Source organism: Peromyscus maniculatus, chromosome 7 (genome assembly GCF_049852395.1).
Source record: "Peromyscus maniculatus bairdii isolate BWxNUB_F1_BW_parent chromosome 7, HU_Pman_BW_mat_3.1, whole genome shotgun sequence".
NCBI classification, from domain to species: domain Eukaryota; kingdom Metazoa; phylum Chordata; class Mammalia; order Rodentia; family Cricetidae; genus Peromyscus; species Peromyscus maniculatus.
This window is the reverse complement of record NC_134858.1, coordinates 104,531,439-104,543,670: the sequence shown is the minus strand read 5'-3', so window position 1 is coordinate 104,543,670 and position 12,232 is coordinate 104,531,439. Positions and strand designations below refer to the sequence as shown.

At 47.4% G+C, this 12,232-nt stretch overlaps 1 protein-coding gene across 2 annotated transcripts in view; it reads left to right on the top strand.

Annotated features, from left to right (window-relative positions):
- Positions 1-12,232, top strand: part of LOC121826489 (IQ domain-containing protein F2-like) — a 32,607-nt gene that overhangs the window by 440 nt on the left and 19,935 nt on the right. Inside the window, exons 2-5 of one of the 2 annotated variants that reach the window (XM_076576990.1) lie at positions 507-578; positions 3,140-3,241; positions 11,903-11,991; positions 12,137-12,184. In XM_076576990.1, coding sequence (XP_076433105.1) covers positions 11,974-11,991; positions 12,137-12,184 — 66 coding nt within the window. In that variant the 5' untranslated portion in view covers positions 507-578; positions 3,140-3,241; positions 11,903-11,973. Of the gene's footprint in view, positions 1-506; positions 579-3,139; positions 3,242-4,236; positions 4,688-11,902; positions 11,992-12,136; positions 12,185-12,232 lie in introns of those variants that run through there. The other variant, XM_076576989.1, reaches the window with a different exon arrangement.

The window sequence follows — 12,232 nt, the reverse complement described above, 5'->3', positions numbered from 1 at the left end:
GTATGGCTAATTCTGGTCAGCTAGTTATGGACTCCATCCCTTGATTCAAGGTTTAACTTTACTAACAGTCTCAGAGTATCGTTGTGCAATCAAATATCCCACAACAGCCCAACTATCAGAGTGTTCTATTTTTGTGAAGAGACACCATGACCACAGCAACTCTTAGAAAAGAGAGCATTGAATTGGGGCCTGCTTACAGTTTCAGAGGTTTAGTCTGTTATTATCATGGCGGGGAGCATGGTCGCATACAGGCAGACATGGTGCTGGAGAAGTATCTCAGAGTTCTACAAATGGATCTTCATGCAACTGGGAGAGAAAGACTCAGGGCTTGGAATGGGCTTTTTAAAACCTCAAAGCCCACCCCCAATGACACACTTTCTCCAACAAGGCCACACCTCCTAATCCTTCCATATAGTGCCACCCCCTGGTGACCAAGCATTCAAATCTATGAGCCTGTGGGGACCATTATTATTCAAACTACCATACCACCCCAATTCTGGTTGCAGAAGTCTGATCAAAATAAGAAAAAGGAAACACCAGGAAAAAAAGAAAAAGCAGAGAACAAAAAGCAACTGAAGGTAGGTGAGGAACTGGAGAGGACAAACCCCATGATCTCACAGTCCCTGGACTTAGACGAGCCAGCTCTGGCCCTGCTGGACTGGTTCAGCATTATCTGTTTCTGAAATCCACCCCCTGAGTAAACAGCATACAGAGCACAAGGAAGGTGAGACCCAGGGTGGAAAAATGGGAAAGTGGACAAAGGTTGGCATGAGCCCCAAAGGCCGTGGAGTAACTTGAAAGGTAGGAGTAGACATTAATAGAAACAAGGTGAGGGAGACCCTGGATGGCTAGGACACTGCGAGACGCATTGGTGAGCAGCATCCTGGGCTCAGGACCGAGTCACAGCCCATAAATTCAAAGTGTCTTCTCCGTAAGGGCCCTTTACTTCCTACACACAGAGAAAGGCATTTCCCCCCAATTCCCCCTGTGAAGTCCATGCGGCAAGTGTAATCCTGCATGGTAGATAAGGATGCTGTAGCTCAGAGGGTGAGCCAGCATGGCCCATAACCATGGGTAGACAAAGGCACAGATAAAACCCCTCCTGTCTCCCCCTGTGTCCAGGAAGAGGGTTGGTCGTTAGAGCTCCGTGTGTTTGATCGACAAATGCACTGGGAATCCTTGTTAGTTGCTTCCTGAAAAAACATGCAGAAGAAAATAGTTCAGCTCTCACTTTTTGACTGCCCCCAGCCCCCCCCCCCCCCGCCACCCCTTAGTAGTAGATTTTCTATGGTGTATACAGTCCCCTCCTCCCTAAGCATGGTGATATTCTTCAAGACTCCAGAACCGGCAGATGGGGCTCACAACCACTCACTTCTTGTCTCCGGTGACTTTGGTTTCCATCTTATCACAGTCATCCATGCCTGGGCTTGCACGTAGACCCCAGTTTCACATGCGTAATCCTTAAAAACAAAACAAACAAACAAACAAAAAAAAACCAGGTAATCCTTCACAGATCACTTCTTTTGAAACAATAAACATGGAGTTTGAGAAATGAGGCAAGAAAGAGCAGATGCACTCCGAACCTTGTTCTCAACCATTAATTACTCAGTAATTTTCCTGGGCTCCTTCCCTCTCCCCTCTCATGACCACCTTTCACTACCACTGAGGCCCCATTCCTGTACCCTCACCCTCCTCACCCTGCTGAAGCACTGACACCCTACGTCAGGTGTCCCTCTCTGTGGCTACCCTGCCCTGCTCTAGTCGGTCCCTCTGATCACCATGGCCTGCCATCCTCCACATTGCCATTCTTCCCACCCACTCGGGCCCCAGGACTGTGCCAGGCAACTTCTCCAGGTGAACACAGGATGAGGCTCCTGCCTCCTCACTGGCCTGCTGACCCATGCAGAGGTCCCCTTCATTCACCTGAGCACAGAAAGTATCAGCCTCTTGTCGTGTCACGGTCTGACTTCCTGCAGACCACTTCTCATCCCAAGGATATGATCCGCGTTAGAGCTGGGAACTTGGACCCCTGTGTGGACGCCTCCTGCATGGCCTGGGTTCCCTGCTGGAGACCGCTCTTATGACAATGCCTACTTACCTGGCTTGACATCCTCACTGGCTTTGTTTAAGGCTGACTTTTTTTTTGCCAGCTGTATTTACTGGCCACCCTACTGAGGAGGAAAGGGAATTAAAAGGGGGAGAGATGAGAAGAAAGTACACTTTTAGATTTTTTTTTTTATGAAGTAAACAAACAAGACACAAGACACCTGTGGAAGAAAATTCTCAGTCACTGCCTAAAATATGCTTTAGGGTCCCTCTCAAAGGAAACACAAACATCCAGAAACTCAAAAACAACAACAACAAACAAACAAACAAGCAAAAAAACCAGAATGCTTGACACTGGACCCAAATGATGAGAGTAGCCTCTGACCTCCCTCTCCCTCTACACATTTCAAAAATATCTATTGCACCTTTAAAAAGAATGTGAGAAGGAACAATCCACAGGTAACAGTGATGTAGAATCCCTAAAAGATAGAAGAAGGTAAATGTGACAAGACAAAGAAAATAAGTCAAAGTTGTAAATAATATATTTTTTAAATAACTTTTAATGTAATTGGGGAAGTGAAGAGAGTCCACGCTGGCCATCTGAGCTCAGAAGCTTCGGGGCCAGGGGCTGCCCGTGGGCTGTTTGGACTCTTCCTCCAAGAGGAGCGATTGACTTGTCGGTCTCCAAGAGGACTGAAGCTGACTCAAGGAGCCGTAGCAGGGTCTAGTGCCACACCCTACCAGGACACTGACACCACATCCCCAACAGCCTCCCCATCCCACAGAGACAGACAATCCAGAGGTGAGAAAGGAAGTCAAGAGAATGGGGGAGGGAACAGCACACAGTCAGTCCTCAGCGGATTTCCCACTGTTGACAAGAGGGTTTGCCCGAGGCTTTAGAACAACCAGACTGAAGTCAGTCAGCTGACAAACGAGTTGTATGCACAGGAAGTTGTGTGCAGTGGGTTTTCACTAGTAGGAAACAAGGCCTGTGTTTAGGCTGGCAGTCCAAAGGAAGCGGTTGTGTGTGTATTAGAATCAACGCTGACTTGGCCACAAAACGATCTACTTTGTCCTTTGACTCTGATTCTAGGAAAAGCAAACCCAAGATAAGGAAACTAAAGCTGCGAAGGCAGATGAAACCATACTTCAGAAAAGGAATACAGAGAAAATGGAACCCCCACCCCAGCCAGAGGTAGGTGGCATGGGGAGGGCCCCACTGTTGGAGGGGGGGTGACCTCTGATCTAACGCATCTCTTGATCCACACAAAGTAAAGGCTTTGCTTGTGGCCCATACCATAGAGTAGTCATGGAATTAATGCTCCAAGCATGGCACATGTACAAGTAAAAGGTCTGAATAAAACCATTACCCTGAATAACCATCGAAACCAAGACTGTCCCAGCTAACTGGGGCAGCTACACTCCCCAACGCTGCTATGAATAGGGCTTGCTTGTCCTTGACTGTCTTATCCAGTCGCCTTGTTAGAGAGGCAGATGACGGAGGTACAAAGATTGGTGTGTGGGGGAGGAAATGTCCCAGAGAGTGGGAGTAGGACTATGTGACGCTGGGGGATGGTGTGTGTTTGGTGAATAAAGAGCCAAACAGGGAGACTCTCATGTCCAAAATTATGCAAGCGTGGAACGTGTGTGTGTGTGTGTGTGTGTGTGTGTGTGTGTGTGTGTGTGTGTGTGTAGGATGTGGGAAGTGAACAAAGTAAGAGTGAAAAATAGAAGAGAAAGACCCCAGACTGTACAGAGGAGGGAGACAGTCTTAGGGCCTCACAGAGGGAGGTGGCAGGTTGTGTGGATTAAGGCGATAGGAAAGTGAAGTTCATACCTGCAGATGGGAGGTCTGAAGGAAGAGGTCAAGGGGCCCTGGTGGCTATCAGATCCAAAGTGGTTCTATAGAACCCAGGGCTCTTGTCCTAAACTGGCCAGCCCAGCTCCCTGGAAAGCCAGAAGAGGTATCAAGAGCAGATGTCCCCATTCTATAAATGGGGACATTGAGACTCAAGGTGGTGCATGCATATCCATGCACATAATAAGCATGACAGAAAGAGGTAACCAGAGGCCAAATGCTCTTCCTGATCTCTAAGGGCCCCCCTGGTTTCCCATCCTGAGGCTGAGGTTTCTGAGGACTATTTCCTGAGTGTCCTTTCTTTTTCATGCAACCACTCCTCTTCAAAATAGCAGCTGCCTGCTAAGGTCATGCTGGCAAGCATAAAGATCCAGGCCTGGTGGCGAGGCACCCTGGTGCGCCGGACCCTGCTGACGGCTGCCCTCAGTGCTTGGACCATTCAGTGCTGGTGGAGGCAGACAATGGCCAGGCTGCTGAAGAGGAGGTTACAGGAGAGGATGGACTGCAGCCTGAGACAAATATATGCAGCTGTGAAGCTGCAGTCCTGGGTGCGTATGTGGCTCACCCGGAAGCATTATCTCCATTTGCGCAACTCTGTTCTAAAACTGCAAGACTCTAGGAATTATGACTACATTTGTAGAAATCATAGTGCGATCCAGGGCTGCTATGAGATCACAGGAAAGAAGATAAAACTTCAGGTTGATATCTTTTTTGAATCGCAGATTTGTCGGATTTCAGACTGTGTGCCTTTCCCAATAAAGAACTGACCAGGGTTGCTCCTAATAGCTGTCTCTGGGTCTTTGTAAGATAAAGTGCTGGATGTCCCAGCCTCAGCGATGGGTCAGGAAAATGACTGCCGGCTTAAAGCACAAGTGTGCTCTGGAGAATCAAGAGAGAACATCTGTACTCCCGAGGGGCAGAGAATGTGAGAGTCTCAACCTGTCTGATCAAGATCTTGATTGATTAGCAGTGTCTCCTGGTTGGAATATTGGTATTGTAAGGTTCAGGTGTTGCATGACCAACTCCAGAGACCCTGCCTCACTGATACCCATTTAAATGATGTTCCTCAAGTTGTGCAATATGGAGGAGCTCATCTTCCAACATCTGGATTTAACTTTTCCCCATAGAGACCTTGTTTGGTCTGGCCTGGTCTTTTGCACCTCCTCAGTGTCCTTCCTGTGACACTGGATAGGAGGCAACTTTGGTTTCAGTGACATTAGGATAAAACTCATGCAAAGAGCGTAAGTGTTATAGGCACAAGTGTTATGGAAGTGTTATAGGAAGGCAGGTTCAGCTGGAGCTAAAGGAAGCCAGCACTGACAGAGAGGACGCTGGCTTGTCCATGCATGAAGAGACAGGCCTTGCAATGAGTTGCTGATATGGACTAGGGCCTCGAAATTTCCCATGGATCATGAATATGGCACTGTTTTCCATTTTTGTTTTGTTTCAATTTTTGAATCAGGTACTGCATTAATCAGGGTTCTCTAGAGGAACATAGAATGAATCTATGCATATATAAAGGGGATTTATCTAAGTGGCTTACAGAAGGAAAGTCTGAGAATCCAGTTGTTCAGTCTACCAGGCTGGATTTCTCGGCTGGTCGTCAGTATATGTCAGAATCCCGAAGAAGTAGGCTCTGATGCCAGTGAATCGTAAGGGCAAGCAGGGAAAAAACAAAACCTTCCTTCTTCCTTGCCCTTTATAGAGGCTACCACAAAAAGGGGTGGCCCAGATTTAGGGGGGTCTGCCTAGTTCAAATGATCCAATTAACTAAAACTCCCTCACAGGTGTGTCCAGTGACTTGAAGTTTTAGTTAATTCCAGATATAGTCAAGTTGACTACCAAGAATAGCCATCACAATTACTAAGGGTAGACTTTTAAAATTTTTTTAGTTTTTCTTTTTTATAGGTATAGGTATTTTGCCTGCATGTATGTATGTGTATCACTTTCATGCCTGGTGCTCTCAGATGCCAGAAGAAGTTATCTGATCTGGTAGAACTAGAGTTACAGATGATTGTGAACCATCATATGGATGTTTGGAATTGATCCCAGGTCTTCTGGAAGAGCAGTCAGTGCTTTTAACTGTTGACTCATCTCTCTCCAGCCCCTAGGTATGGCATTTTTAAAAGAACATCTTCCTTGTATATAGTCCATATCAACAATCAGTTCATCCTTGGACACATTACAGCCCTACCCTAGTCCCTACAGTGCATCTGGCCCTTCGATAAGAGGAGAGTATAAAGAAAGACATTCTGTGCATTGTTGAAAAGGGGAAGACACAGTCACACATTCAGTGGATATCAGAATACGTATAGTATTAAAGCCCAGAACTTACCCATTCCTTTTCTGGGTTCATAGTCCCTGTCCTGTAAGAAGGAATCAAACTGAAGCCATTTTGAGTAAAACTTCCATTTTGAATAGGGCATCAAAGAAAGTTTAAGTTCCCAAGACTGAGTGACTGACATCCTGGTTGGCAAGAGACATGAATGTGGGGGCAAGCCACGCAGCCAGAGTTGAGTAAACCAACCAATGGGAACAGGATAAGGGTACCACAAAGAAATGTCCCTAGAAGAATCCCCTTTCCTGATAGGTGGAAAATGTAACTTAGCACAGATGTTTGTGACTTTTGTGATTGGTGTGTGTGTGTGTGTGTGTGTGTGTGTGTGTGTGTGTGTGCGTGTGCGTGTGCGTGTGCATGTGTGCGCGCGCGTGTGCGCGCGCTCTTAAAAGCTGTGTAACGTTCTGGCTCAGGACCACAGTTGAGCTCCTGAGTCTGTTCTGCGTCCCCGATCAATCAGTTGCAGTTTGATTACAATGAACTTTTCTTTTCTGCATTGACTTGGTGTTCGAGCCGTGTTGGATCCAAGCAGTCCCCATAGCAGTCCTGCCTATTCACTTGGCCAGTCCTCAAACATCCCAAGCAGAACACCCCAAGCTTGCTCCCATCTCAGAACTTTCCCTCGCTGCCTGCTTCCCTGGAGAATTCTCTACTGAAGCTCTCCAAGTTTATCTCTGCACAAAGGCTTCAGGGGGGCGGGGGGGGGGGGCGGGGGGGGGGGGCCCGCGTGGTCCTGATTTACATAGCTTTCCCTGACCTCCTCCTCTTGGCTCTAACTCCTAACTCTGCCGCTCTGCTATAAAGTTCTTATCAGGTCCTGAGCATCCAACCTCATTGTCTACTGACCTGTGATGTTCTTCTTGGTTGTCAATTTGACTACAGCTGGAATGAACTACAATCCAGAAATGGAGGGCACACCTGTGAGAGATTTTTTTTTTTTTTTGCTTGGTTTGGAGTGGGTGAATCTGCTTCTAGTCTGGACCTTTGAGGTGGGAAGACATATGCCTTTAATCTGGGCCACACCTTCTGCTGGAAGCCTATATAAAGAAGAAGGAAGCTCTTGTTCTTTGCCTGCTTGCCCTCACCTTGCTAGTTCATCCATTCTTTCACCGGCTTTGGAGCCTAGTTCTTTAGGAATCCAGCATATACTGAAGAGCAACAGAGACATCCAGCCTTGAGGACTGAGCAAACTACTGGATTCCTGGACTTCCCTTTTATAGACAACCATCGTTGAATCAAGTGGACTGAAGTCTGTAAGTCATTCCAATAAATCCTCCTTGTATAGATAGAGAGGGAGATTCATTCTGTGAGTTCTGTTAGAACCCTGACTAATACATGACCTCACACTAGAAATCAACTTCATGGATGCAGAGCTCTGTGCCAGGACCTTGCTCAGTTCTGACCCCAAAGGTCCCAGCACTTCCACCTAGTCAGTTCTAAACCATTTGCCTGCCCTGTCTGATCTCTCCATGGAAACACCAATATGACTGGCCTAACCTCTCTCCTTGCTTCTCTCTGTTGCCTTCTCACCAAATCTGAAAATTCCCCTGTGACCCTGAGGGCACACAAGGACCTTTCTCCATGACCTGGGAGAGCATGAACTTGGTTTTCCTGAGCTGTTTCTGTGACTATTTTTTTTTATTTAATTATTTTTCATTTTACATACCAACCACAGATACCCCCCTCATCCCTCCTCCCACTCCTTGCTTTGCCTCTCCCAAACCCCCTCATCCCTTCCTTCAAAAGGGTAAGTCCTCCCATGGGGAGACAGCAAAGCCTGGTACATTCAGTAGAGGCAGGACCAAGCCCCTCCCCACTGCATCAAGGCTGAGCAAGGTGTCTGACCATAGGTAATGGGATCCAGAAACCCAGCTCATGCACCAGGGATAGATCCTGATCCCACTGCCAGGGCCCCCCCAAACAGACCCAGCTACACAACTGTCTCCCATAAGCAGAGGGTCTAGTCCAGTCCCATGCAGATTCCACAGCTGTTGGTCTGAAGCTCGTGAGTTCCTATGAGTCAGTTGCTGTGACTATTTCTGTGAAGTATTGCTCATGACACGAAAGAACACAGGATTTGTGTGTGGAGTAGGGGAGGGGGTGAGAAAAAGAAAGAGGAGGGAGTAGAGGAAAACGGGCTTTGAGCAATGCAGAGGGGAGGCAGGGTACCGAATACATGAGCTGTGGAAAACAAAAAGGGAGACTGTTGAGGGGGACGAGATGAACCAGCGGAGGAGACGAGGGGAAGGGGAGGAGGACGAAGCAGAACAAAGTCTAATGACATCAATGTATGAGCCTGCCATCATGACACCTGCTATTACTGATGTCAACTAAAAAAACAATTTAAAAAAATATAAAAGGGTAAATTAGAGAGTGGCCCACACATAGCCACCAAAGGTCATGGCCATGTAAGTCATGTGACCTGCACTGACTGACAGACCACCTGTCTGTCACTCCTGTGCAGGAATGAGGGAGCCAGACTAAGGTGGCCTGGGAAAGGGCTGAATCTAGCCCATGTCAGAAGGAAATGAGCAGTGCTTTGAAAGGAGAAGATACAATCAGAGGTGGCAATGGAGACAAACTGGTAATGCTGGTTTGTTATCAGCCTAGAAAACTATCTGACCCCTTCAAACAGGTTACACAGAGGCCAGGGCACCATTCTCTTATACAATGGCTTCTGTTTGGAAAATCCCCATCAGAAAGAGTATTCAGATACAGGATGAAATGGCTTGTTAAGAGTTCAGCTGGGTCTGTGCAACATTTATTGGCCTCCTGAAATTCATTTAGCCCCCTTTGAAGATACCTTAAAATTTATGAGCCTGAATGTAGCCATTATGAGACCATTAGTTATGCTCCTTGTGAGCTGCCTGTTTTGTTTTTTTTTTTTTTTTTTTTTTTTTATGCTTCTTAGTTGTTCTTTTGCAGAGCTACCAGCTTAAGTTGTGCTGGGATCAAGAAAGATGGGCCTTGGCGGTTTGTGTTCCTGGAGTTGTATCCATGCCAGTGAATGCCCACACGCTCCAGAAGAGAATTTGACATTGTTGCTGCCATTGTTGCTGTTATAGCAGTGGCGGCTACCGCTGCTACTGTTTCTGGGATTACCATTTCATAATTGGTTACTACAGCTAGCACAGTGGAGACCCTGGCAGCAAAAGTAGCTATCACAGTTAGTTAATTTTTCATTCTATTGGGCATGATAAATTTATTCAATAGTTATATACAGATTGGCCTAGAAAATTATAAATTTATAAACTCAAGATCCATTTGCTTTTGGGATACCATCTTACAAAGACTCCAATTTGCAATAAGGCTTGTTAAGGAAGGGAATGGCTCAGTTGCCTTTAGCCTACTGGATATGGGTAAGATAGGACCTCTGTTGGTCTTTTCTGTATCGAACACACAGATTGCAAGCCCAGCGCCACTTTGAGATCTTTGGCAGCAGTTAACTCTGCAGCTCACATGATTGAGCCTGTATGATGAGTATTGAGAGACAGGTAATGCCTGGGGGGCACTCACCAACCTAAGACAGAGTGCCTGTATGGCCTAGGCAGGTGTCTCCATGATGGGTAAGATGACCTGCTGATGTCCCACGCAACTTAAGTCAGAAGCTCATTTTCTAGTAAAAGGGGGACCTGTAGGGTCCTGGCCCCCCTTTTGGGTAACTGTTGCCTTGCTTGCTGACCTTGACCTTGATATCCTCCCTATGCTAATTCCCTACCAGGTTCCACCCTCCTGAATGCTTAAGGGAAGTTCTTTGTCTGTGTATCCTGCATAATGGGCGTTAACAGCTTAGATGCAAGATTGTAAAACATCGGTAGCGAACTTCTGCCCTCTGGGGTTCCCCCATTGTGCTGTAAGCCTGTATTTAAGACCTCCTCCCTCCTTCAATAAACAACATTCGGCAAAATAAATAAATAAATTAATTAATTAAAAAAAAAGAGTTCAGCTGGGAAACAAAGGTATCTTAGATACAAAAGGACCAGTTGGGGTGATAGCAACAGACGAGCATAGACATTAGCTGAGGTTCTCCATGCCCCTGCTACCACCCTGTTATAGTTTGGATAGGAAGTACCACCCCCCAATTATTCATCACTACAGTTCCAGGTCATCTGATGCCTTCTCCTGACCTTCATAGGCACACATGTGGTATACATACATACATGCAGGAAACACACACACACAAATAGATCTTTAACAAAATGAAACATGGGAGGGCAGGCAACATGTGGCAGGGGAGGAATTCTTGTGGACAGACAGGCCCAAGAGAACAGTGGGAGAAGCTTCAGGAGTGAAATCAAAGCTGTAATGAGGACCCCAGAAGTCAGAGAAGCCAAGAATGGGGCAAGTCTGCAAGCCTGAGACAGGACACGTGGAGTGCAGCCAGAGAGGTAGCTGGTACCCAAACTTCCGAGGCTCACCTCCCGCCAACACATACCCCAAATGCTAGACACAGTGCTCCAAGAGGTGACGTTTGCCCTGGGTTCCAGCCTAGAAATCCTTCAGCAAGTGTCCTCTCGATCTACGTTCCTCCTGTTCCTCTTCTTAGGAATAGGACTGTTTGGTCTGTGAGACTGCATGTTGAAAGTGTGAGAATCGACTCTCACCGTTACCCCAGCAGCCGCTCTGGAGGAGCCACACTTCCTCCCGAGCCAGAGCGCGGCCTTGCGGCAAGAAACTCAAGAGATGAGCATCAGAAAGAACGGCTGTATGTCCAATAAATGTGTCCCGGAACATCTGTAATTTCCATTATTAGAACCTTTTAAGAATATATTTGCAGACCAATTCAAGATGGAGGTGGCCACTGGCACCCTTGGGACTGAAGAGCAGCTCGTAGGGCGGGTCCTAGGTCCCCTGGGAGGCTCAGGCCAGTGCACCTGAGCCTCGGCATGGAGCTGCTACTGCTCGCCCTGCTTGGGGGTGGAGAGCATGGGCCCCGCACTGCTGCCTGCCGGAGGGCTGCAAACATGATGGTACAAGGTGAGCAGGCAAGGCGGCCTTCATCAAGGAGTGTGCAGTGGCCTGGAGCTCTCGATCCTGGGCAACCACAGAATCGCTGAGATGAGTCTCACTGATAGTCCAGTATCTATGGTGCTTCAGAAACCCTTGAACCAGATCAATGATTTCTTGCAATAAGTATTTGCATGTAAAGCTATTTGGGCAAAAAAATATATATACTGTGTGACACACTCAGTTTGCAATGCCATTTAGATGAATAAATAAATGCGATGGAGAGGTGGGAAAGATGGCCTAAAGGAGCAGCACATGTATGTGGATGATGGATGGGGGAGCATGGCATTGTGGAGAAGGGCTGCCGTGGGATGGTCTTTCTGTATGCTGTGAATATGTGTTGCTACCATTGGTTATCCCAAGGGAAAGGCAGAGCATAGGAGAAGACTATAAGTAAGGGAGGTCAGAGGCCCGTATACCTTCTTCTCACAACATGAGCTACTGTCCTCAGTGGCCAAGGACAGAATGTACCTGATGCAGCCAAACCATAATTCATCTTTGGGGTAGAGCAGATTCACACCCTAAGGACTCTAGTCCCTTCCTGGCTAGAAACAGATATTTCTTCTTCAACCAAAACCTGTGATACTGGGGAAGACAGCCTGGTCCCTGGGTCACAGTCGCCCTTATGACATCATGGTCATCTCCTCCATCAGCCATCCTAGGCCTGCCGGAGTCAGATGAGCAGCAACCGACGGGGGATGATCACCTGAGCCCCTCCTCTGCCATGGGCGCTCAATGTTGTGTAAGAGCGTCAGGTCCCCTGCCCTGGGGTCGAGGGATGCTACTTGGCCGAGGGAAGTCATGGGCTGCTCTAGGGGACTTGGGGAAAGACTGGGGAGCTGGCAGGGGTGCTGGCTTTTACCTGTGACTCCTCATTTCAATTGCAGAAGTCTGACGTTGAACTCAGTCTATATAAGGAAGAGAGGCAACCAAAGGTAAGTGTGACCCAGGACCATAAATGAACCAGAGTCCCCGAACCCCTG